Raw genomic sequence first — 26,263 nt, 5'->3', positions numbered from 1 at the left:
AGCACAATAAGGTCTTATATACTGTTAAAGTGTTAGATGAATTATAGTGAGGCATTAAATTAACCAAACACGAATTAAAATAAGGACTGTTTTCGCATACACTCGTATCACCATTTATTTCGATTAGGTCTCGGCTGCAACGTAACTTGCTCATTCAGACCGCGATACACGTTGACGACATGATTGGCGTGGTCGTAAACCAATCAGATTCCGAGGGGGAAAAATTGTAGGTGTGGAGCGGGAATCGTAAGCCAATTGGCGACCGCGGTGGGCGGTCCCATGTGCGGGGGATATTTATTGTACGGATGCGCTTCCTCCTCGGCGTTTTCGTCGGCTTGTGTATCGCGAAGCGCAGCAAGGGCAGATAACCCAGCATGTCGAAAGAGGTAAGCTGACAAAACCAAATATTTCTGTCCAGATTGGATATACGTAGTTTCATCATGCGTATTTGTCTTTGGCATTTAATTATTTACAGTAATTATTAGTTAGGTACGGACAAAAAAATCACTGGATGTTTACCTAGGCGCATGCCTGAGCTCCGCCATTTTGATTCGATTGTTAGGCCGCACCGACCACGGCCACTTATCTTGGCTGGTATAGCTGGCCGAATAACCGCTTTTTATTTGGCGAGATTTATTATTCGAGATCTTAAATCCATTAGTTGATTGCTGATCGCGCATAAAATGTCCCGATGATGGGATTTCGCGTCACATTAATGGGTATATTTTGGTGACTGGCGTCAACATGGCGGATACACTGCTTCACCTCGTCCGGTGTGATCCGAATAGATGTGTAGGCCTTACAAATCGGCAGTGAAAAGTTGTGTTGGAATTGGTTGTATTGCCGATTTATCGAAATAAAGTATACAATGCCAACTTAAAAAGCACAGATAACAGATTACAAATGTAAGGCTTGTGTAATGACGCCCTCGTTTGTGTTTCAGGGCCAGCCACGCGAACCGGAGCAGCTCCGGAAACTCTTCATCGGAGGCCTGAGCTTCGAGACCACGGACGACAGCCTGCGCTCCTATTTCGAGCAATGGGGCACCTTAACAGATTGTGTGGTGAGTCTCGTGTGTGTTTCCCCATGTGGTATTGTTTTGTAGCCGTGTGTGGATGTGCTAATTGTTTTTGTTTTATTTTACAGGTAATGAAAGATCCGAACTCCAAACGATCAAGGGGTTTTGGCTTCGTCACGTATTCCAATGTGGACGAAGTCGATGCTGCCATGAATGCACGTCCTCACAAAGTCGATGGTCGACTCGTAGAGCCCAAACGAGCTGTGTCTAGAGAGGTGGGTGCTGGCATTTGAGTTCTCCTTAGGAGCACAGCTTGGTCTGTGTCTAAGTGAATGTAAATATTTCATTCCAGGATTCCAACAAACCATTTGCTCACATGACGGTGAAAAAAATATTTGTGGGTGGCATCAAAGAAGACACAGAGGAGTCGCATCTTCGTGACTACTTTGAACAGTTTGGAAAGATCGAAGCTGTTGAAATAATGGTGGACCATAAGACTGGAAACAAAAGGGGATTTGCTTTTGTCACATTTGATGACCATGACTCTGTGGATCGTATTGTCAGTAAGTGTTTTGTTCATTTTGGTTTGCTAAAAGACAGTTAATTTTGTTTATTTGGCTTAACGCAACTCTCTTTCCCTAGTTCAAAAGTACCACACACTAAATGGTCATAACTGTGAAGTGCGGAAAGCCCTTTCCAAGCAAGAGATGCAAAACTCCTCAATGAACATGCGGGGTAAGAATTGTAACGTGTATGGTTAGTGCCTGTGCTCTTGGTTTATTGGACTTGGAGGAACAACGTGTTTCTTTCCCTACAGGACGTGGCGGTGGAAACTTTGGTGGTAGATATGGCAACAGTAGTTATGGCAACGACTACGGAGGTGGCAGAGATGGCTATTTTGGTGGTCGAGGTGCGTATGTGTTGTGACCAAAGCGAAGGTTGTACATTATTTATCCAGGGCTTTTGGAGTATTTAAATGCAGTGTCATGGCCACAGTGCAGATTGAACATGTATGATGTGTATGTAGCAGAGTCTTATTGATTTCTTAAGCCTGTTCATAGTTTTTCGTTGGTAAATGTCCCGTTTCAAACCTAACCTGGAGCTCTGTGTACATTTGTTCCTCTCTTTCCACCGTCTTCAGGAGGCCGTAGTGGTGGTGGAGGAGGTGGTGGTGGTGGTGGTTATGGAGGTGGTGATGGCTACAACAATGGATTTGGAGGAGATGGTATGTGTTCTGCTTCAGTTTTCAGTAGAGATTTTCAAGTGAAAGGTTGTCTGTCGTGTTTACAAACAGAGATGTGTGAGATGAAGTAATGGTCAGAGTCCCACCTTCTCTTCACAGGTGGTTATGGTGGTGGCCAAGGAGGATACGGTGGCAGCCGTGGGTATGGTGGTGGCCAAGGCTACGGTAACCATGGCGGTGGAGGTTACGGGGGTGGTGGTGGTGGTGGGGGCAGCGGGGGCAATGGATATGATAACTACAACGGCAACGGGAGCTTTGGAGGTGGCGAGTCATGTAAGTCAGGAGGTAACGCACATCTCTCTCTGCGTTGTTTTGTCATGGAGATTTCCTGCTTGTGACGCACGGACCTCTGTACACAGGTAACTTTGGAAGTAGTGGTGGCAGCAGTGGGAGCTACAATGACTTTGGGAACTACAACAACCAGCAGTCAAATTACGGCCCGATGAAGGGGAGCTTTGGTGGTGGTGGAGGAGGAGGTGGCAGGAACAGTGGCCCCTATGGTGGTGAGGGTCTTGAGTTCTTCGTCTGTTAAGTAAACTACTTTCTGGTATAGGTTATTGTTGCCTAAACTTGGTTTATTTCTGTCGATAGGATATGGAGGCAATTCAGGAGGAGGTGGTGGGGGTTACGGTGGTGGCTCGGGCGGAGGTCGGCGGTTTTAAGTTTTTTTTTAAAAAGGTTTGTGCAATTTCACCATCATGGTATTGTTCATGTAGGTGGTTTTGTAGCGATGAGTATTAGGAAATGGTCTATGCCAACACATAGTCTTGTACTGGACCCCCTGTGAAATTCACTTTTGTAAATGATCTATGAAAGCCTGAGGGGCAGTGTGCAGCTTAACATTGTTGTTCATATTGTTCAACAGGACTCAGTACTTAGGAGAGGAGACAGGAGAGCGAGAGGGCTCACAGGGCAGCTGCAGGTTTACTCCCTAGAATCTGCTCAGCCAATCAGAAGAGATGTACAGTAGCGCTATCATGAGTGGAACTTCGACATTTTTTTTGTGCCGTCATACTGGCTTTTTAATATTTCTATTTTCTTTGTGGAACGCATTCCAAATACGTTTTTATGTAGAATTACTTTCAGTCAGCCCCCTATGTGTAACTCGAATCAAGTTGAAATAAAGCATCTTCCAATGTTTTGTGTTTTTTAAGAGATGTGCTGTTTTTTTAGTCTCTGGGGATTGCTGGGGTTTGCGTTGTGTAGTCAGGCTTGGATTTGCAGAGAGGTATTGCTGGGTATACCTCTTGATATTTTGAAATATCAATTAGGTTGGTCTCGTCACCTGATTGGAACCCTAGGATGTGATTGGTTGCAGTTATCACAGTGACGCGTTTTAAAAGGGACCAACAAGCCAAAGTAAAAGCCAGCCGGTGAACCCTGTGTAGAACGCCGCTCTAGGCTGCCCGTTGGTTAGCGTGTGTAAAACGGTTAGCTTGCGTGACTGCCATGGAATCGATCTGAGAGAGGAGTAGCACGATCGTCGCCATAAGAAGAAACAGGGAGCATTTGAGTACAGGTCGCCTCTGAAAGACTAGCAGGCAGCAACAAAAGGGCTTTATAGCCTCCTGTAGGTAAGAACAGACATCTCCACAACCGTTGGACTCAACTCATTTTATTTATTGTAGATGCAGTACAGTATTCTGAACTTTTGCATTCAGTGTCAATTAACAGGGAAGTAACTGCAGAGCGATGAATGTGTCTGAACTGGCACAAACTGCTTATAATACAATCCAAAGTTTGTGTCCCTTCAAATTTAATGCATGCGCTTTTAGCATAAATACATATAGCTTTGTGGTTTGTGTCATGACTAATTTGCTAACTCTTTGGTCACTGCGTTTCTCCTAGGAATTTGATGCCATGCATCTCGGATCCTGGATGGATTTTTGCCTGTCATCACAGGTTCTTTTAATGGTAATAAACATTAGCAGCTACTCCCCTTCCCCTCCAACCCTCAGAGATGCTATTGTAGCTGCGTGAGCCTTAATGATGGTGTTTTGTTCTTTTTAGGACCAAGGAGCTGATGGATGGTTTTTTTAAATGTACTTTTAAACACTTTTATTCGTTTTTACAAATCAATAAAGCTTTTGATGTGAAATGTGACATTTTTGTGTTTTTTATTTTTTTTTTTGTAAGCAGCAGATTTGTGATTAATGCTTGGGATGTGAGTGCATTATAGCAAAATAAAAATACATTTTGAGATGGTACACTTTCAATGTAGCCCTCGTGTAAAACCGGCTGTGGCACTTGGGTCTGAGCACCACCTCGAAGGACCATTTTTGGCCCAGATATTCAGGCACTTGGACAGACTGTCTTATAATGTATGCTCAGACCAAAATTGACCTGGCTAGTGAGGGCAGCAGCCCCAAGTTCTCCTTTATTCCACCTCCAGTGGTGTGTTTCGTGGCACAAGGTAAACATTACCATCGTTAGTTTGCTGAAGTGAATAGTCCTCCAAAGAATATGGCCGTCCTTCCTCATCCTGTAACTGAGAGAACACTTTGGTATATAAATCTGAGAGGTGGCACCTAATAATGGCAATGTTTTGCTGGAACTCCAGTCTCTCTCTGGCTAGGTGCTCTTTCTGAGCCCTTAGCTGGCCTAACTCATTCTCCAAATGTACAATGTTCTCCAGTTTTCTTTTGCGGCAGTTTTGTGCCGCAACCTTGTTCTTTCCCCGTCTGCGAATGTCCCTCACCAGCGTTAGCTGAGTGTCGCTGAGCGTATATTGGGACAGTAGCTCATTGAAGTCGTCCACTGGCAAGTTGATGATCTTGTACAGCGAGAAGGGGATTTTTAGAGCCAACGCTCTGCGCTCGTCTCTGCTGAGCGGCCCTGGGGGCCCTCCCACTCGCGATTTTGGGTTCGGGGACTCGAACGAGCTTCCTCTCGACATGCTCAGGCCATTCATCTGGAGGTCATGCAGCGCTGTAGGTAACAACTGCTTCATTGAAGTCATTTGCTGCTGAGACTGCGCCACCTGCTGGAGTGGAGGTTGCAAGTTAGGTGCTAAAGGAAAGTATGTCCCAGAATAGGGGCTAAATGCATTCTGGTAATCCACAGAGCCAGGTATGTTTGGTCTCATACGACAAGGGTCCCCAATACATGACCCTTCACCCTCAGTATAGCCAAGGGTGCCGTCTGGGGCTACATAGACGGGCACCACGTGTGTTGCGTTCTCCGGTGAAGCGAGTGGTGGGCTTGACCCCAGCGACAGACCCGAATCTGATTCGAGATCATCTGATGGGCGTCGGGCGTGGTCTTTCCCACGTCCCTGATTGGTGGTCATCACGCCCATGTGATCCAGGAGGCTCATAGGAGGAGGCTGAAGCGGTTGTGCGGTTGGCTGTGACCGTGCCCCCATCTGGCCCCCAACGTGTCCGTACTGCATCTCCACGTGCGGGTTATGGCGCTGGTAGGGGGGCATTGCACTGGCGTAGCCACCTTCATAGCCAGTGGCAGGGCTGGCTTCACAGGCCGGGGGGGCAGGTCCCGCCAGGGATGGACCCATTCCGCAGGTCCCATAAGACTCCATGGAGAGACACGGGACGGGCTCGAAATGACTCTCATTTGGTGCCTCAAGCTCCTGCAAAACAGAGAACATGCATTAAATCACTAATCACGTACATTTGTTTTGTCTTCTTGCTATAGAAGAGCAGTCCGTAAGAGATGAGGCTCCTGAGACACGATGGCGTTTCAGAGGTTGTCCACAGACTTCGGCTTGCGCGCGCAGGCCACCTGTGCCGGTGTTTGTGCTGGGCTTGTGCAGTGCTTGCTCTGGCCCGCTCAGGTTTCGCGCTGGAACAGATGGTCATTGTGCAGCCTAGGGGGGGCTGCTGGCAACCTGTGGCACTCACCCCCCCTTTCCGTCTTTCCTTTATCCCTGCGTCACTCAATCGGCCTATTGTTGCACACGTTAGCGCAAACGTTGTGTTATGGAGGGATTCATCGCTCCCTAAATGTTATATGTCTTGATTTTTCATTAAGATAAGTCCCTGCCACCCCATAAAGGGGGGGGGGGATAATTTGTCTTATCAGTAAATTATGTAAAATGTTCTTTTTGATGCACCTTCACCTCCCCCGATCAGTTTTACTTTCTGACCATTCTGGTTACGAAAAGAAACTGGTTATGAGACACAACTTCTAATGCCGCAAACTGACCTGCAGTTCTGTGATGGCCATCAGTTCCTGCCAGGCCAAATCCATCTCTAACTGCTGGGGGGCGGGATTAGGGCGGAACCCGCCGCACGGATTGAACCTATGAGTAGTAGACATGGACACTCCCCCATGAAGTCTGTTAGAGTTTCCCAGTCCCTGAGGAACAAGAATAGGAGACAGTTTAACTCACATTTAGTTTTATGCACTTTTTTTATTTTAAAACAGATTGTGTGACTGATAATGCGTTGCTGTACAAAGACTCACCTCACAACTGAAATTAAAGGGGAGAGCACTATTTACAGCTGAACACATTCAGGAAAGGGCCAAGCTGTTATTCCTCACTCTGGAGTGAACAGTTAAAACGAAATAGTGTCACCACAAACTGACTGAGCTTTAGTTCAAAATAGCAAATGCATAAATTATGATACCACATTTAAAAAGCCTGTAAGGGAATGGTCCCTACTACAGTGCTTGAAGTATTTGAACTACATTAATGAGTAATACTCCTATTTACGTCTTACTCATTTTACTCCCATTTTCGTCAGAACTTCGTCATTCAACTTCAACATCTTTGCAAGAGAATTCTTCCTTTTGTTTGATACAGTAAAGCCAATAAGACTTTAAACTAGACCTCCCTTGACTAAAAGCCTTTTCAATTAACCTTTAGTAGCTACTTAACGGCCAGACTACCATTACTATCTAAACTCTTGGATAACATTTACGGGTGAATGATCAGACAGTAAACATAAGCCTTTATTTACCAGATACAGTTTAAGGGAGAGAAACTAAAAATGTAATTGTTATAGTTTGTCACAGAGTAGGACATGTGTGAGCTGTCAGCAGTAGTCCATCTCAAACTGGCCACTGGACTTGGATCATTTTAAGAGACTTTTCCCGCGTTCTGTAAATGTCGTGGCTTTGTCACAGCCGACAGAGTTCCGTTGGGTCGGATTGGTCCTATCAGCTGGGCTTTTTAGGGCTAATGTCACGTCCTGATAAGACAATCTCATGGGAGCCAGACTGGTCTCCAGAAAGTATAGGCCGAGGCCACCACTGACTCTAGATTCACAGGAAATCTTTCCACAGGCATATGTTGACAGTGGCATTTAGTAGTTCTTCTGCGTGCCATTTTAATGAATGTGTTTGTACAAGTCAAATGTAATTGAGCATCCATATGTACTGTATGTTTTAATTTTGATCAATAAATGAAAAACTACTACAAACATGAATATGACGTATAATAAAATTGAAACGGCTATGACTGTAGCAATACATTAACTTTGTCATGTCATGTCAAAATGCTACAGAGATCTTTCTCCCTACTTATTGACAACAGTAAAACCGAAAGCGTTCAGCGTTGTGTCTGGCTGGCTTCCTCGGGCTGGTCTCCCTAACTGAGGGGACAGGTCTTACAGACCCGCCACCCTTCAACATTAGATGTAATATAGCAAGACCATTTGCTCAGCACATGCATCAGTGCTTGGGAGTATTGTGACGGATAAACCCCTATATCAGTGCAATAACAAGGAATAAGTATCCTGCCAGTCATGAATGCCGCCCGTTCGTATTTCATGAATACACAGTACAATAAATGACAGTGGACCTGTGAAAATGAAATTACATTTCTATCAGTCAGTAACATGTTCACGGACATGTCATTCATACGTGGGCATTTTGAGATGATGAACAATGTCATTCTACAGCCATGGAAATAGATGTTTATGAAACATTATATGTTCAAAGCAGTTCGGTTTATTATTTTTTATGTCTAGTTAAGTTACTCTGGATCCAGAATACATGATCTTATTATATGTAAATACACAGTGTAAGACCTTGACCTTGTGTTGAATCAAACAGCAAAAAATAAACTTTACGAATCTTCCAAAATTAGCACTTCAAGTCTGGGAGCAAGAAAAGTAAATAAATGTGTAAAATGTATAAATAAGTCCGGATATCATTCCTGAATCTTGTGACTCCTTAGAGGTACATTAAGCAGATAAATTTAAAAGCTTTAAATGTTGTAGTGCATTTTGAACAACTGTTCAAAATTTTTAATTTTAAAGTTTAGCAATTCTGTAATTATAAGCAATAAAACCTGGGACGTGTTCAAAGTGTCAGTATGAAAATACAAAAAACTAACACAAGCATGTTAGCACTGCAGAATTCACAGCATTTGAGAGAGGCAGAGTAATGACAGAGAAGGCAATACCTCAACATTTCCTTAGGTCCTTGAATTCAGGTGGAATAACTGCAAATACCAAATTGTCCTGCGAGCCAAAGGTGTTGACCCTGAGGTTCAGACGGAGAGCTTCACAAATCAGTCTCCATCTTTGTTCTTTGTTTTTAACTGAAAGCTCTGAACTTTAAGAGTGTATCTGAGCGATCTTTCTCTCTCTCTCTCTCTCTCTCTCTCTCTCTCTCTCTCTCTCTCTCTGACTCCCCTCTGCCGTGACTGTCACTTGTATAAATGGGATGGGTCTGTGAACGATGTAAGCCACTTTCCTGTAAAGTTCCTTCACATTCTTGCCCACCTCTGTCCTCAGCACAACCCTCACACTCTGACCTCTCAAATTTACGATCCCCACAAAGCAACCACAAAACATGTCACTAATGTGCCTTGTAAGAGTCAGTACCCACCCTGCCCCCTTTATCAGTGTCCAAAATGCAGAGTCCGGGCTATGCAGACAATTGTTTAGCAATTTATGAGTCACGCCATGGACAAAATCCTGTGCATCCACTGAGTGTGAACTCTGTTGAGTATTTAAGAATCAATTTCATCTGCTTTGGGGAGGGCAGGGTGAAACTTACCTGAAGTAATGATGTGAAGGAGAGCCATGAGGAGAGGATGTGGTGAAGGATTGTAGAACTCATGCTCAAGCACCTGGAGGTAAATCTGGCAGAGTAGAGAGGGCCTGTGTGAGATGTGTGGGGTTGGTTGGGGGGGGGGGGGGGGGGGGGTCGCTGGTTTTTGACTTGGTTTAGTAGAGATGGAATGTACACCTCCAACAGGTAAGAAAGGCCACATTGTTCCTATATCTGGCAGCCACAGAGGGAGAGAACGTGGAGGGGTGGGATGTAGAGAAGGAAGAGAACATGTCTTACATAGCTAGTGACCGCCGGAGTCTCCAGCCCCATGCCAGAGTCCCACCACGCAAACAGGATAAAGCGCCTGTTTGGGCGCGAGCGTGCTGGGACAGCACTCGTTACCAACCCGGCTGGGCGCGCGGCGTTTCTCTCCTTCACCTCGAGCGCTTCGTTTCGTCTGACCACTCGCACCGGGCCGGTTCGCCTTATGTTACGGACCCCTCAGTAACACTGTGGACAAAGACAGCTGTATTACACCACTTAAGAGCGTTCAGGTGTGCGGCCGTCCACAATCATTAGCTGCACACAGAGTGTCTGTTTATGCCAAAGACTGATCATGTATCTGAAGTGCAACTTAACCAGGATGGCGGAGTCAGCAGCCGGTTCGTTCGTTACTTCATCTAAAATTGCACGGCCATCAGACACTGCTAATCTCTCAACGACACTCTGTTCCCGTCCCCTGATTAATGTGGTTAAGCCAAATGCTGAACTTATGTTGTATTAAAATATGGTTTTGAAACACTGTGCAGTCTAGGATGCAATGTCTGATGGTAGCAACCATACCTGGATCCAGGTGGTTAAAGGTGTCCTGACCGCCAGAACACACATCTGCGCTCCTGACCGTCCCTGCCCCACTATCTGTTGCTTCAGAGGGTGACGGATCACTGTCACGGTGTCCGAGTGTTTTTAGAGAAAGCAGAGGGTGTTTGTGCCTTGCATGTAATGTGACCGATGCACATCAATATGACTGATGTTAATTAATCCCACAGTCAGGGCTTCAGAACTACAAATTAGAAGTCCCTGAAACTCTTGGAATCCTGGTGTGAGGCCATCACATTCGTACAGGCCGAGCTCAAAATACACCACTAAATTAAACAAAACAAAAAAAAAACTCAAAACAAAATCAAACAAAAGCTATAAAAAGTTTATTTCTGATTTTTCAAATCATGTCTTTGATATTTTGGGAAATGAGGCTTATATACCTGAAACCGTGGCGATTCATGGGGGAGTGAATAAATTTGATACCATAAATTTGAAAGCAAAATTGCATCATCAATACAGAGCTGCGGCTGTAACGCACCACAGCGGAGACGGCCGTAGGTGGCTGACATTGTTCGCAGTGGTGGGTGCCTGCCAGTAATCAGAGAGCTGGGACTTCCCGGGCCCTGGTTCCTAGCACCCACCCACCCAGCTCACCCACCTCCGAACACATACGCAAGCCCAGCTTTTTATTACAGCAACCACAGCGGTCAGGGATGTGTCTCATTCCAAGATGCACGCCCACTCCGGCTCGCTTTCCCTCGGCACGGTTTCTTCCCCCGGGTCCCCCGCGAGCCTCTTCAAACTCGTCCTCGCCACACATTTCATTTGACCTCCCAGACTTGCGCCTATGTTTTACACATTGTGTGTCTGGGCTCTCCCCCATAACCCTCACCCCCACCACCACCACCACCACCCCAAACATCTGCACCTCAGTGACCTGGTCCATTTATTTTTTTTTGCATGACCAACTTCGGTCCACAGGAAGTTGCACACCCCTGCAACAACATACTGACCCATCCACCCTTCTTCCACAATTTCAGCAGTCCCAAATTTATATCTGTACGGTATAACGGTGTTCCATGTACCCAAATACTCCAGCAATAAGAAAAAAAATCCAACCAACCAAGACCAAGATCTTCTGGCACCGTTAATCTACGGACAAACTCAACATGCAAACAAACATGCCACTGAATGCCTGGAAAAACATCCTCACCTAATTGCGATAAAGGCATTTGTTTTCCTGGTTTGTGGTCATACTGGAAAATTCATGCTAGCCTTCTACTGGGAAAGATGGAAATTACACACATGTGTGTTTACGTTCATCCCTCTTCCCTAGGGATGGTGTCGTTTACCGTGTTAAATATATGCAAAGCAACAAATGTTTCTATATCTGTACCAATAGCCCACTTGCCATCATTAAAGATAATTTATCACGGATATTACTGTACATTACTCTGCCTAAATAGGAGGTCGGACTGTATGCGCGCGTGGTGAGCACGTACAGTGCGTGTGTGAAAGCAGCACATGGGATGTGTGTTTCATTGTGCAATGGCGTGGGCAAGGAAAGGGGGCGGTCAGAATGGACACCTCTTCTCCTGCCCTAAAAACCGCAGCAGTTAGCGCGAGTACTGCGGGAGACCCTTATCAGCACCCTGCAGTGCTACAAAGCTTCCGCCATCTACATCCCCCTTCGCTCTGATGCCACACACACACACACACACACACACCCTGCTGCCTTCACCACACTCTCACAAACCCCCTCCAGCTGAAGCCTCCACCTACATAACAAGGGCTATACAAGTGACCGCGGTCTCCATCTTCAACCACCTTTGTGCCCAGAGGTCATGAGTACAGTCAGGGGTGTGCATGAAGAGATAACAGCAGATAATTTCGAAAGGCCTTCAATTATCAGTTCATTTCATCTCAGTCCTATTGAGACAGTTACTGTACGCAATCAGACTGTGGGTACAGGTTCCTCATTTGGAATTGACCAGGTACAACGTTAGCAGTGACAAACATTCTTCTGAAGCACATTTCATTTAACTGCAGGTTCTCAGAAGCTAACCAGTAAGGGCTGACACCTGTGAACTTTCATTAAACAGTAATGTTTAATGAATACAAAATAAAAAAATAAAAAACATTTTATTTTGAAGTACAGTTACACTCTGTAACTTGAGAACAATGAGATGTTTCTGTCAAACTGAAGAAAGAAGAAACTAATACATATTAAAAGACAACAACAATACACTCATGTCTTTTAGACATGAGACCACATCCTGTCATTTTGGTTAGTCCAAATGAATAGAAAGCAAAAATAAATAAAAAGTATGTGAAATTTAAATATTCTACTTACAATCATCATTGTTCTTTTGCAATAACTCTACAGAGCTGCAGGTCAATTAGGACCAAAAAACATGGCATGCATACTGTATACAACCAGGATATGGATTTATTATAAACATATGAGAGCATTTTACTACTTTAAAAGTGAGACCTGGAACCAAAGGTTATTAAATCTGTGATGGTGCAATTAGTGATATGTGAGTTAGCACAGGATTAATTATGGAAGAATTATGAACGACTGAATCATCTTTTTGAACTCTGACCTGATTTTGTTTTCATTTTTTTGTTTGGCAACAGAAATCATGTAATCGATGAAGACCTTAATTAAATGGAGTAAACGAATGCCAAATGACAATAGATATAACTTGAGGACACACATTTTTAAAACTCTAATTGCTAACTGCACATTGTATTCAAAAGTGCCTGTGCTTTGAAAAACACCCTTAGGTATCACAAGTGTGGAGCATAGACAGACCACAGAGTGTTTTCCCTGCACTATCACAAGCTGTGCTGTTGTGACTCTGTAATTCAGCATATTAAAACAATGAAAATTAGATTAAAATGCAGAACATTTGCATTAACTTGACAACAATTCTGTGCTAAGAGCTGAAAAAAGGTGAGTGGTCACAGTCCCACACCCCTTGTTGAAGACGCAACATGATCCATTTCATAACTTGATAATAACGATATTCACTAATTGCTTAGTGATTTCATATCTTTACACATGTCAAGCCAGAGCCTTAGATTAAACAGAGGTGTGGTTGTTCACAGTGAAGTTGCTGTCTAGTACAAAGCCCAGGTCAACTTCATCAGCCTCTTGCGGAGTCCGACAAGCTTTAGACGCTGTTTGTAAAACCGCCTCTAAGGCCGTAGAACCCTGATTATAACTGTGAAGGGTTGAAAGTGCCAAACTGCGTTATTGTTATGTATGTGTTAAAAAAAAAAACTTTGCCCAAAGTATATTTCGTGCATCATATATCTGCGCTGACCTTTCTGTTTGAATCTCTAACGATCATGACTAATACGCAGAACAGCAGCATATTATAAATTAATAAAGTACATAGATCTCAAACGTTTGGCTTTGACCAAAGATAGATTTGACAAAAGATATCTTTTCTGTATCTTTTCACCGGATGCAAACAGACAACTCATATTATATCCTCTACAACACAGAGAATCATTTCGAAACACACTTAGTGGTGAACTTATGAAAACCCAGTGATCTGTTGCATAACAAGCTGACAGACTACTGGACTGCTGCCAGTGGGGTTTGATTAAGAAAATGCCAAACACCTATTTAATGCAAAGTTTAAGCAGGCATGTGGCTTCCAAATGCCTGTCCACCCTCCTCTATATTTTTGTTGCTGTGAACAACAAAGAACAAAATAAATAAAGTCAGCACGGGTAAAGTATGGTTTGCTCAACATGACACACGGGTCTCCAGACAGACCTTGAAAGTACCGTGTGTAACCAAAAGGGCTGAGCACAGAGAGAAAGACCTCTGATGTCAGTGTAGCTGGAGTAGTAAATAGATGTGAACTCAATGCAGGGAAAATCCCCTCGGAGATTGGTTTTCACAGTCGTGCTTCCCAGAAGATGTGGCCAGTGCAATTATTATGGCTGTAGGAGGATCTGTTAAATGAACGTGGGGGGAGAGAGGAGCCATATGGGATCATATGTCTTTACTGAGAAGACCCATATCATTATATCCACAAATCCACAAATAACGTGTATAGTTGTAAAACCACAATTTGGTCAAGACCCAGAATAAAGCAGGTTTAGTTGGTGAAGGAGCTTGGTCAACAAAGTGCTTTGAATTCCATTAAGAACTATAGACCCAAGAGACATTAGAGACATTGCTCTGGTTAGGAACACAAGCAAACGTGAGAAAGGAAATTAGTGAGTTTAATTTGTACAATTTGCGAGAACGTTCTTCTTCATCACATTAGCGTGTTAGCTTAGTGTGCTGTCATACACTATATTGCCAAAAGTATTCGGTCACCCATCCAAATTGTCAGAATCAGGTGTTAATCACTTCCATGACCATATGCACCATGCACCAAGGTATGCAGACTGTTTTTACAGACATTTGTGAAAGAATGGGTCACTCTCAGGAGCTCAGTGGTTCCAGCGTGGAACTGTGATAGGATGCCACCTGTGCAACAAGTCGTGAAATTTCCTCACTCCTAAATATTCTACAGTCAACTCTCAGCTGTATTATAAGAAAATGGAAGTGTTTGGGAATGACGGCAACTCGTAAACGTAAACTGACGGAGCGGGGTCAGCGGATGCTGAAGCACATAGTGCGAAGAGGTCGGCAAATTTCTGCAGAGTCAATCACTACAGACATCCAGACTTCATGTGACCTTCAGATTATCTCAAGAACAGTGCGCAGAGAGCTTCATGGATTGGGGTTCTATGGTCACTGGACTCCAGAGCAGTGGATCTGCCTTCTCTAGAGCGATGAATCGCACTTCTAGATCTGACAATCTGATAGACGAGTCTGGGTTTGGCAGTTTCCAGGAGAATGGTACTTGTCTGACTGCAATGTGCCAAGTGTAAAATTAGGTGGAGGGGGGGATTATGGTGTGGGGTTGTTTTTCAGGAGCTGGGCTTGGCCCCTTAGTTCCAGTGAAAGGAAGTCTGAGTGCTTCAGCATACCAAGACATTTTGGACAATTCCATGTTCCCAACTTTTGGATATGGCCCCTTCCTCTTCCAACATAATTGTGCACCAGTGCACAAAGCAAGGTTCATAAAGAAATGGATGGCAGAGACTGGTGTGGATGAACCTGACTGGCCTGCACAGAGTCCTGACCTCAACCCGATAGAACACCTTTGGGATGAATTAGAGCGGAGACTGAGAGCCAGGCCTTCTCGTCCAACATCAGTATGTGACCTCAAAAATGCACTTCTGGAACAATGGTCAAAAATCCCCGTAAACACACTCCTAAACCTTGTGGACTGCCTTCCCAGAAGAATTGAAGTTGTTCTAGCTGCACAGGGCGGACCAACGTCATATTGAACCCTATGGATCAGGAATGGGATGTCACTTAAGCTCATATGTGAGTCAATGAAGGTAAGCAAATACTTTTGGCAATATAGTGTATGTCACAAAAAAGAAAAAAAAATTAAATGCAGAAGTGTAACCCTCTTTGCACATTCAACTCTTCTGAAACATCCGTTTGTTACAGTCGGATCCTAAGATGCATTTAACATACATTTAAGAGTTCAAATTAAAACTTTGACAAATACTAAATATATTTAAAAAATGTAAGAGATGAATAGCTAACATTTAAACATGACTAAATGTACAAATGAACATCAGATAAACAATAGGCTTCTGTCTACACCCCAAAACTTACTATTTGGGCCAAGGTACTGAGTACTGAGTACTGAGTGCTGACTGGATATTGGGTAAAAGTCAAGGGCCATTTTTGTGTGATACAGTGGTTTAATAGATTTGAATCAAGTGTGATAAGTGGAAGGTTTCAGCAGAGCCAAGACATCTCTGAATGAACAGTCAAATATGCTGAGTTGTCCACAAAGTTCTATAGGAAGGTCATGAGGTCAATGCGTTGGAGCAGTCACTAAACTAAATTCATTCAGATAAGATCATGCCAGCACAGTATGCAAGATAATGTAAAAATAATGGCTTTCTCTGATAAGGTCCGATAGCTTTTACATCAATCCTGCTGTGTGCCACCACAGCAGTTTTAAACTTCCCTATGTTATTGCATGTTGTTCAAATCATCAAGCCCACAAATAGAGGTGAGGAAATGAAAACTAATAATAATAATAATAATAATAATAATAATAATAATAATAATAATAATAATAGTAATGATGATGATGATGTGTGTTGTTTATTATTATTATTATTATTATTATTATTATTATTATTATTATTATTATTATTATTATTATTATTACTACTACTACTACTACTACTACTACTATAAGTGCCTTTATCATCATCATCACAATTTTTTTAACCATATAAGAAAAACATTTACAATAATACAATACGTTCAAAAAAACGTTACAGAAAAAGTTACAGAAAAAGTAACTCTTGTTTGTTTTGATATTACGTAGAACATTCAGGCGCAACATCCGTCTCCACTTTGACCTTTCACCCCACATCACACGCGGAAGTAGGACACTATCTCGAGCCCGTAACTATCGCTACTGTAGTCAGCTGCCGTGGGAATGATGGACACGTTCATACTGGTAATAAATACATTAATATTCACGCTCTTCTCACTGTACATCGCTTTAGTCTGAAATGTAACGTCATATAAATGCAATGGCATGAAGAATTAGCTCTAAAGCAATACGAGCTAGCCGTGTAGCTACATGTTAGCAGCTGTTAGAAGCTGTTTCCTCCCTAGCTAGTGTTCCCTCAGGTAAGTGAACTAGCTAGATAGCGCAGGTTAGCTAACTTGGTCCCTATGTAAGTGCACTTAACCACGTAGATAAAGCTCTATACAGTAGCTGTCTAGCTAGCCGTTAACAATAAAGCTGTGTAAGTGAAGGTGCTAGCTAGCTAATCCCTGCCTAGGCTGGTGTATAGGGTGCATAGTACACACGCGTAGGGTGCATAGTACACACACACGTAGGGTGCATAGTACACACACGCGTAGGGTGTATAGTACACACACACACACACACACACACACACGTAGGGTGTATAGTACACACACACGTAGGGTGTATAGTACACACACGTAGGGTGTATAGTACACACACGTAGGGTGTATAGTACACACACACACGCGTAGGGTGTATAGTACACACACACACACACGTAGGGTGTATAGTACACACACACACACACACGTAGGGTGTATAGTACACACACACACACGTAGGGTGTATAGTACACACACACACGTAGGGTGTATAGTACACACACACGTAGGGTGTATAACACATACAGGCAGGCAGTAGGTTACTGATGCTGTCAAGTGACCTCAGCTGGTTTTGTGCTTTACTCGTTCATTGCTCATATGGTCACTTAAGAGGCACCAGGCAACCTTTGCCTGTGAGTGTAGTTTCACAGTAACGGCGCTTACTGATTAACTCTCATGCTCTCGTGTGTCTGACCTCTGTCTCAGGAGCCCTCGCTGTACACGGTGAAAGCGGTCTTAATCATGGACAACGATGGAGAGAGACTGTATGCCAAGGTGAGGAAGCCCGGCTGCCTGCCCACTACCGTCCCACAAGTCCCCCGGTACAGCATGGCTTCATGGACCTCGTGATTTAATCCAACTGATTTATAAGAAGTGGCTTGTTTTAAAGGTTTTCCGGATGTGCTGTAGTTGCGTGGGAGCAAGAAACGCATTAAACTTGTGCGCTTGGTTCTGCGAGCTTTGGAATCACTGCCCTGTTCTACTGTGTCAGTGTCTGAAGCTCAGCTGAAGACCCCACATCTCCTTTGTGTGTGAAACACATTTTACATTTTCAGCACGTGGCCGACTCTCTAAATCCGCAGACACTTGCATTTCATCCTTGTGATCGTGTACGCTCCCTGTAAGGATGGCTTGTGCCCCACTTGTGTGTGACCACAAAATGACCCACAACCCAACAGCACTTCACTAGCGACACGGCTGTCTTACAAAAGCATGTCCTTGAAAATGCATTCTTCTTGAGGAAATTCCCTGTTAATATTGTGCCTGGCCTGACCAAAATGAATACCAGTAACCGAATACCATGTAACCAGAAAAGATTGTGAGGGTTTTTTTTTTTTTGCAGTGGTGGTCAAAGAGTGTAATGAGGGGTCTGCGCTCCATACTTAGTGATTGGCTGACTTGTGTAGCTAGAGGTGGCTGTGTGGTGTTAACTATTTTCAGTCAGTCCTTGGATGCAAGAGTTTATTTGTGGGTCATATTGTAATGTTGGTCTGCTTCATGTGCTTTTTCAGTATTATGATGACACTTACCCTACAGTTAAGGAACAGAAATCATTTGAGAAGAACATCTTTAACAAAACGCACAGAACAGACAGTAAGTAATGATTATTTTGATGTATTTCAGAAGCACATACATGTGTAGAAAGCAAATGGTTTAGTTTATGTATTATGTTATTACAAATAACAAATGTATGTAATGGAATGTGATATTTATGGTTCTTTCATATGTCGTTGTGCTTCATTTTAACAGGTGAAATCGCTTTGCTTGAAGGTCTTACTGTTGTGTACAAGAGTAACATAGATTTGTATTTCTATGTAATTGGCAGTTCACATGAAAATGAGGTAATTCCAAGAATTCAGACTCTCAAAATTCAGTGAATCATCTATGGTTAAGTCACGGACGTGTCTGTTTAATGGATCATTAAGTCACGGATGAGTCTGTTTAATGAATCATTAAGTCACAGACGTGTCTGTTTAATGAATCATTAAGTCACAGACGTGTCTGTTTAATGAATCATTAAGTCACGGACGTGTCTGTTTAATGAATCATTAAGTCACGGACGTGTCTGTTTAATGAATCATTAAGTCACGCATGAGTCTGTTTCATGAATCGTGAAGTCACAGACGTGTCTGTTTAATCTGATCCACAGCTGATGCTCATGTCTGTGCTAAACTGTCTGTTCGACTCCTTGAGTCAAATGTTGAGGTAAGAGTGATCTACGACTGTCCAACACATTCTGTAATGTTCACATCGCCATTAACATTGCTGTTTACTTCCCTTTAATGCTTTTACTCTTATTTTTTTTAGGAAAAATGTGGAGAAGAGAGCCTTACTTGAGAATATGGAGGGTCTTTTCTTGGCTGTCGATGAGATTGTAGACGGAGGGTATGTTCTTCTTTCTTCTCTCTGGAAAAAGCTTCCATTTTAGGGATGCTTTGGATGTGGCTAAAATATTTTCTATCACCTTAGTGTTTTTCTTTTTTATTACACATGAAGGAGACATTGGGTGTGTTATTAGTGACATTCCTAATGGGTTGAACTGTCTTTGTGTAACAAATCGAGTAGATGAATCTTTATCACTACTACAATAATGCTTTGAGTAAACCACCTTTAGAGAAATGTGTGTGATGCTGGTCAACTGCATCATACTTCCTTGCAGCTAGCAGTGCTAACTAGCTAACACAGGAAGTGACTCAAACACATCGGAGCTCATTGCAATGAAGTACCGACAAAACAGCAGCGAGTTGGTGTGATTCTTTATTTTTTAAGTTTACTTTTGCAAAATTCAATACCAACACAGTATAGTGTGAACTAAACAAACAGAGCCAAATTCTAAGTGTCTGTAAGTTTATTATTTCAATATCGAGAAACTAAAATTCGTCTTGGGCAAAATGACATGTAGTTACATGCCAATACCATCAGGTCCCACAGACTCGAGAGTTTGGTGCCCAAACACTACTGGATTCCTTGGGTAAAATGATTAAGCCACGTCTCTAGAAAAAAAATTGTAAATGGCATGTCATTATAATTTGCTAGGTAAAATAAATCAGTTCTTTGCTCAGCAACATTGTAGCCTTCTATTAATATTTATCATTTATCCACCTTCTGCATACACGTACTCCCATCCTGGATAATGGCTACCATGAGACCTGCTTTTGCCAACCACCTGTTAAATTATGAAGCACTATTAATAAACAGACTACCTCAATGCTCAGAAGTGAAACTTCACTAATGCTAGAAAACGAACTGAACTTCAACGGCCACTGAAGATGTTCGAGTCAAGCTTCACGTTCATGAGTCAGAATGGAAGGCAGACGAAATTGTTCCAGTGTTGTCCACTAGAGGTGCTGTTTCACGAAGGTTGACTAATGCACGTATTTAACCTAAGGCTTGGCTCTTCCATTGTGGGAATGAAAAATGATTATTTGATCAGTCCACGCGCATGCAACGAACAGAAGGAAGGGACTTCTGGACAGTGCGTAGCTGGTTTGTGTTCGCTCTGTCTGCGGTTCCTGTCCCGTTCCTGCGGCAGGGACTACAGTCCTGCACTCTGGCTGAATGAGCGTGGTTCCTCATCGGTGTTTCCTCTTCCCCACAGGGTCATCCTGGAGAGCGACCCGCAGCAGGTGGTCCACCGAGTGGCTCTGAGGGTAACTGCCATAGTCCTGCTTTCTTAGTGTTATTCACCCACCAGGCCCCTGCAGTCATGCCCTGGTTTTGTGTGCGTTTTGTACGCTGGGGTGTACGTGTTTTGGCGAGTATGTTGACTAGCAGGTCTGACTTGCACTATACGGTAAATGGGCGGATAAACGATGGAAGGGGTAAATGGGTAAAAAGTCATATTGCAGGCAGCCGGGTGTCATCTCTCATTTCTCACCTCCTACAGGGCGATGACGTGCCTCTGACAGAACAGACAGTCACTCAGGTGAGAGAGCATTCCCCAGCCGCTACGCATCTTCTCTCTCTCTCTCTCTCTCTCTCTCTCTCTCTCTCTCTCTCTCTCTCGCTCTCCCCTGCCCTCGTTTCGTCCTCTTACCCGTTTTCCCCTCCGCACGTCCCCCTTGTTTACCGCGGTCACGACACACTCTGCCACTCGCCTCCTTCGTTAAACCGTCGCCGATCCCCCGCGGCTGTGCCCGAGTCCGCGTTCCGTCCCGTTCTGTGTTCATCAACGCCGCTGGGAGCCTGGCACTATGACACGCCCCCACGCCCCGCCCCCCTCCCCCCGCGCGCCTGCCACATGTAAAGCATGATGGCTAATTATTGGCGGCTGTCTGGCAGCGTCGGCTCCCTGTGGCTGTGGGAGCTGTGAGCGCCGTCTGATTGATGGTCTCATTTAAGAGGCCTGCGACAGACTGCCTGCACCCTCCCGCGATGCTGATTAATGCTGCTCCTTGTCCTCCTGTTTTATGGTTATGCTTCTCCTCGCCTTCCCTGAAATTAAGATGATTAATTAATTCCTGGATCTTCACCCACACCTGCATTACTCTATCTCTGGCTTTGGGTGCAACTTTTTTGTTTTTTTTTTTCTTTCTTTCGTTCCATGGTTTTTTTTTCTGGCTTTTTTTTTCTCCCTGCATGTTTATGCCTGTGTTTTTCATGACCCCTGCTTTCTGCGTCCGTAACTGGCTCGGGGTTTAATGGCCTTAACTGCTTAGTGCGTTAGCGATGTGGCGGAGGTGACCAGAACCGGAGGTGCTGACAGTGCCCAGCTGTTCCGTCAGAAAAGGTCAACGCCAGGTGGCCAACGACACACTTCTGTAATAACAGTAAATAAGGAACAAATGGTTTAATGGTACAACATTGCATCAGGGTGATAAGATTCAATTCGTCATCCCCCAATGGTTTTGAAAGATTTCTACCAATTCTGGTTGAGTGTCTGTTTATTGATGGGAATGTAAAGGTCAACACACTTTCAGAAAACCTGATTCTGGTTTAAATGTAATTAGCTTTTGTTCTATTCAAAATTGGTAAAGTCATCATGTCCATAATACTGTTTTTGTACTTGGTGTTCAGCAAGTTCTTAGCTTAAATATATTATGTTTCCATAAATTGTAATGTGATTTATGATTTCATGTTTGACTTACCCCCCCCCCCCCCCCCCCCTTTCAGGTGCTGCAGTCTGCTAAAGAGCAAATCAAATGGTCTCTGCTCCGATAGGACACCACCGTCCCCCCCTCGTGATAAGGACGAGGATGCCACAAGTCCCCTCTCATCCTTCTCACCTATTCCTTCCCCTTGTTAAAGCACCCCCCCCCATGTAGGTCTTTTTTTTTCTTTTTTCTGAATGCCCCTCTTACCTCAAGACAGAGCTTGGAGGTCATTGTGCAGAGACGTGTGGTTTAATTACGCCACCTCTGTTCAGTTGTAGAGGATTTTTCTGTTCATTTTGCCATGGCCATACTGTATGTGTTGGTAACGGGATCAAGGAAGTAGACTTTGTTGCGATCCACATTTTCACCCGTCCAAAGAAGAGATCCAGAACTGGGTTGTTTTGTTTCTTTTTGTTGGACCTGCCCATTAAGGAAAAGTACCAGGGACTTTCTGATTGCCCCATTTCGGATGTCGCTGCTGTACTGTGTGAACTGAGAACATGATTCATGTACATTCCAGTGGTGAAGGTTTCTTCTATCCTTCCAGCTCCAAGTTATGACTGAAATAAAAACCACCTTTTCATCATGGGCCATTTGTTGGATTGGTTAATTCTGGCTGACTTGAATTTTTTATTTCTTCCTGTTACTCCTCCAAATCAAATTACTTTAATAAATATTAGAACTATTAGTTCACATCATTTATCAACGTGTTTCCTCTGCGAAAAAACAGGATTAATAGGCAAGGTAAGGGCGCCATCTACTGGCGATAAGTTAACGGCACAACGTTAAAGGAGAGGACGCTGGGCTTTTGAAACACGTTTCCCTTATATGGGGCAGTCTTCACGCACACCGCCACTGGCATTCAGAGTGACTGTAAGTGGTTTATGAGGCGAATGTAACTTACTTTCTAGGGTTCAACATAACTATATTAGGATATTTTTCAACTTGAGCCAGGAAATTGCATTGTGAGTGATGGCACACTGGTGCAAACGGGTTTATCTGTGTACGATGAACTGGGCTATTTAGTTCTGTCATTTAGCCTGTAAATAAAATGGTCCTTTGCAAGGCCCTTATGCGTAAATAGTCAGCATAATGTAAATGTATGTATGACACTATATAAACATACTCAGGGTTGGTTAACATGACCCCTTTGAAATATATTTTGTCCATAGTCCATGAGTATGTGCTAGTCCTCCTATTTAGAGATTGTGAAAATTTCTAATTATTTGTTCCCTGTCCTGAAATCTCTTGGGCATCTTGGCAGCGTTTGCCTGTCACAGTAGAGGCAGCAGCAGGGGCTGGTGCCCCCCCCCCCCCCCCCCCCCCCCCCCCCCCACACACCTCCTGTTTTATGCAAATGACCGTGCTCCCCTAGAGAGACAGGCAGGGTGTTATGGATGATGGATATTGGGGGGACAGGGGTGACATAAGTGCACTCTCACTGATGTAGTCACGCATAGGGCCGACCCCATTAACAACCTGGATGCAACCATCATCAGGCCTCGACCAGGACTTGAAACAATAGCCCGTGCCCACGGACCCAGACGGGCCTCTGTTAGCTGTTCTCAGATCAGCATTCACAGCTCCTCTCCTGTCTTTTGATAGGAAGTAATGGTAGTGGTCCTTGTTTCAGAACAGCGCCAGCCACTTTGGAGCTTGCCCTTGTGTTTAGTGCCTGAGAATAGCAGGTTTGGGTCAGAACTTGTTTGGACAGATTGTTTGTTATATGGTGTCAAGTGCCGTTGGGTTGTTTCTAATGACTCAGATTGCAGTACAGTGTTTCTGTATTTTTCCCCTTGATTGTGTTTTTAGCAAAGAGCACTTGTGAGATTTGCAGGTCAGAATATCGTGCAGTGAAGCTGTTGGCAGTACTCTGGGTTTGGGTCTGCAGATACCTGGGTGTGTTTTCTGCGTTGGCTAACTGGATTCAGCGCCCGCATGTGATCGAACGTAATGTCACACTTCAATAGCTTCAAAGCTTGTTTACACGAACGCTGTGTGTTCTTACCCACAATGCACTGCTCTCACAATGTTCCAGTGTGCCCCTTTTCTGCCTTTATCTTGACTGCTGCTGACCTATGGGGAGAGGGAGGGGGGGCTTCCCGCCAGGGTCCAGAGCAACCCACCCCGGCAGGGGGACATTCCTGCCTGTGCCTGCCTGGGTCTCACTGGAGGCTTCCATGAAGGGAAGCTTTATCTGGGAGGCGACGGGCCGCACCGCTCCATTTCCTACGCCGATCGAGCGGAGTAGCTCCTTCATTAGGAGGTGATTGACTGCTGCTCGGTCCCGCTGCTGTCGGCGGGGGTCTTGCACGGAGGCCCGCCACGCTGGGTCTGGTCCACACCAGCTTGACCACACTCCAGTGTTGGTACCAGGCTCCCGCAAGCACTAATTTAAAAAGAACCACGGTCGAAGTGTCGATAGGCCCGGCCTTCTCCGCGATCGGGATGCAGCTCTGTGTCTACCCTGAACATAAAGTCTCTTTGTGCTCTCGGTGGGACGTGCCGTGTGTGCAGAGCGGACGAACGGACCGTACGCCCTTCACCTGGAGAGAGGGGAGCGGGAGTGCAGGCGTGGAGCTCCATCCTGGGCCGGATCAGGCGTCAGGAACGTCTGTAGCCCCACCGAGGCGAGAGGAAGTGAGATGATCCCACATCTCCTCCTCATCTACCTGCTGTTCCTCTAGCTTCTCATATTCAAGGAGCTCTCGCAGGCTCTTGACGACCGTCAACTACTAATTACTATGGCAGTGCCATAAAATAAAGGCAAAAAGGTAATTTATATTAATTATACAGGAATGAGTATAATGGTCTGAAACGCCACGCATTGACATGCTGTACATAATGTGCCATAAAGTTGTCAAAGGTGTGTGGGCTAGAGGCCTGTAATTGATAGATGCATAGCGCGTGTGTGTGTGTGCGTGCGTGTGTGTGTGTGTGTGTGTGTGTGCAGGCCATTTGGCGTGCGTACACACACATGGGTGAAGAATGGTCAATAAATTACAGTTATCTGCAAGCTTACGGAGTGTTTAAGTCTGCTTCAGAGAACGTGAGTGGATGCTCTTATCGGGGTCCCCAACCACCCCCCCCCCCCTCCTTTTAAAGAGCGCGTGTGCGACTGCTGTTTGGACCGCCATCTCCCTCCTCGCACTGGGCCGCAGGTGAACACCATAGTGCATCACTCGCCGTGTTACCGGAACAATGGCCGCAGCGGCCCGGTCTAATCGCGCCCCCGACACGCTTCGCTGCGCAAACAGCCCAACGCCGATAAGCGGAGCGCTGCGTCCCGCCAGGACTGCCAGCCGCGTTTGGCAGGAGCGAACGGGTCAAAGCTCGGTTCTGGAGGAGGGGCGCGCGGGAAGGGTTCGCACGCGCGCACGGCACGGACGAGATAAGCGGGCCCGCTTCGGTGTGGAGCCTGGCGCGCGCGCGCTCACGGGCACGCTCGTCGGCCCTGCGCTGCGTGACTTGCTTCATGGCATCTTCCGCCCTCTGTGGACCCGTTTACGGATCCACATCGAAGAAAAAATCATCTCAGCTCGGAGGCTGGAGCGGCCAAAAACAACATGAGTGTCTCAGCTTTTCTCTGCCCTCGTGTATAACTCACACAACTGCCTTCATCTTTGTTTAGGCGTTTTTTTGTACTGTTTTGGTCGTTTATTTTTTATTCTTCTTATTGTTATTTTGCGAGCTGTCTCCTTTCTCTAGAGTACTTAATTGGCAGTACTGAATTTCTCTAGAGTACTAAATGGCAGGCTGCACTTTTCAGTCCTCGCGCGCAGAAACCGCTTGAAAAATTGCTTGACGACAAAATGAAAAATTGCTTGACGACAAAATTATCGTCCGTTTCCCATTTCCACGATATCCGTACGTACAACAACAAGTAAAGACTTTAGGAGCATTCCGATAGAGTAAGCTGTTATTCCTCTGGCCAGATCTGCGTGTACGAGTACGGGGCTGTTTTCATGTCTCCCGACTGGGCGTTTCAAAAGCACATAAATTCAAGCGGATGTATGCTACATCCATCAGCTGTGCTGGCGCATACGTCCAAAAGCCTGTTTGGATATTTCTATTTTCGATTTGCCTGTGCTATCAGTCATTGACTTTGGCAGTGGCTTCCCTACTGAAAACAGGCGTTTTGTGCTGGGCTTGGAGACGATCATGGAACTCTCAGACCCCTGAAAGCCAGCTAGAGCCCCCCCATCCCACCCCAACCCATCCCACCCCCCCCCCCAACTCTTCTTTTTTCGCTCCAGGATAATTTAGGATGCAAGAGAAACCTCCGACGAGGCCGTCCTCCTGGGCTACACCCCCACGAGGCACATACACATACATCCTCGTTCAGACTCCGCTGTCTGTAGTTGCAACTG

General features: G+C 44.8%; 3 protein-coding genes across 8 annotated transcripts; 2 read left to right on the top strand and 1 right to left on the bottom strand.

The window, feature by feature from the left end:
• The first annotated feature begins 233 nt into the window (after positions 1–233).
• On the top strand, positions 234–4,364 carry hnrnpa1b (heterogeneous nuclear ribonucleoprotein A1b). 3 transcript variants are annotated; one of them, XM_076984496.1, is made up of 12 exons: positions 234–386; positions 944–1,063; positions 1,147–1,293; positions 1,371–1,581; positions 1,661–1,753; positions 1,836–1,928; positions 2,160–2,243; positions 2,361–2,534; positions 2,621–2,764; positions 2,853–2,939; positions 3,127–4,175; positions 4,272–4,364. In XM_076984496.1, exons 1-10 carry the CDS (start codon positions 375–377, stop codon positions 2,921–2,923), a joined length of 1,149 nt encoding a protein of 382 aa, XP_076840611.1. In that variant the 5' UTR covers positions 234–374; the 3' UTR covers positions 2,924–2,939; positions 3,127–4,175; positions 4,272–4,364. The 3 variants fall into 3 exon arrangements, with proteins under 3 accessions (XP_076840611.1, XP_076840610.1, XP_076840612.1); XM_076984495.1 differs by having other exon boundaries at positions 2,853–4,175; XM_076984497.1 differs by lacking the exon at positions 2,160–2,243 and having other exon boundaries at positions 2,853–4,175.
• On the bottom strand, positions 3,861–10,223 carry nfe2 (nuclear factor, erythroid 2). 4 transcript variants are annotated; one of them, XM_076984492.1, is made up of 6 exons: positions 10,068–10,223; positions 9,522–9,734; positions 9,228–9,312; positions 6,684–6,762; positions 6,423–6,575; positions 3,861–5,847 (listed from the first exon to the last, which is right to left on the bottom strand). In XM_076984492.1, the coding sequence occupies exons 4-6, from the start codon at positions 6,729–6,731 to the stop codon at positions 4,639–4,641; spliced, it is 1,410 nt and encodes a 469-aa protein (XP_076840607.1). In that variant the 5' UTR covers positions 6,732–6,762; positions 9,228–9,312; positions 9,522–9,734; positions 10,068–10,223; the 3' UTR covers positions 3,861–4,638. The 4 variants fall into 4 exon arrangements, with proteins under 4 accessions (XP_076840607.1, XP_076840608.1, XP_076840605.1 ...); XM_076984493.1 differs by having other exon boundaries at positions 9,522–9,963; positions 10,068–10,170; XM_076984490.1 differs by lacking the exons at positions 9,228–9,312; positions 9,522–9,734; positions 10,068–10,223 and adding an exon at positions 8,629–9,001.
• Positions 10,224–16,493: 6,270 nt separating this feature from the next.
• copz1 (COPI coat complex subunit zeta 1) lies at positions 16,494–22,482 on the top strand. Its single transcript, XM_076984135.1, has 9 exons — positions 16,494–16,618; positions 17,506–17,574; positions 18,312–18,393; positions 18,550–18,641; positions 18,950–19,005; positions 19,108–19,185; positions 20,399–20,450; positions 20,687–20,725; positions 21,913–22,482. Exons 1-9 carry the CDS (start codon positions 16,598–16,600, stop codon positions 21,958–21,960), a joined length of 537 nt encoding a protein of 178 aa, XP_076840250.1. The 5' UTR covers positions 16,494–16,597; the 3' UTR covers positions 21,961–22,482.
• Positions 22,483–26,263: the final 3,781 nt, after the last annotated feature.

The sequence above is a fragment of the Brachyhypopomus gauderio genome, chromosome 21 (genome assembly GCF_052324685.1).
Source record: "Brachyhypopomus gauderio isolate BG-103 chromosome 21, BGAUD_0.2, whole genome shotgun sequence".
Lineage (NCBI taxonomy): Eukaryota > Metazoa > Chordata > Actinopteri > Gymnotiformes > Hypopomidae > Brachyhypopomus > Brachyhypopomus gauderio.
This window is presented reverse-complemented; position numbering and strand designations above follow the sequence as displayed.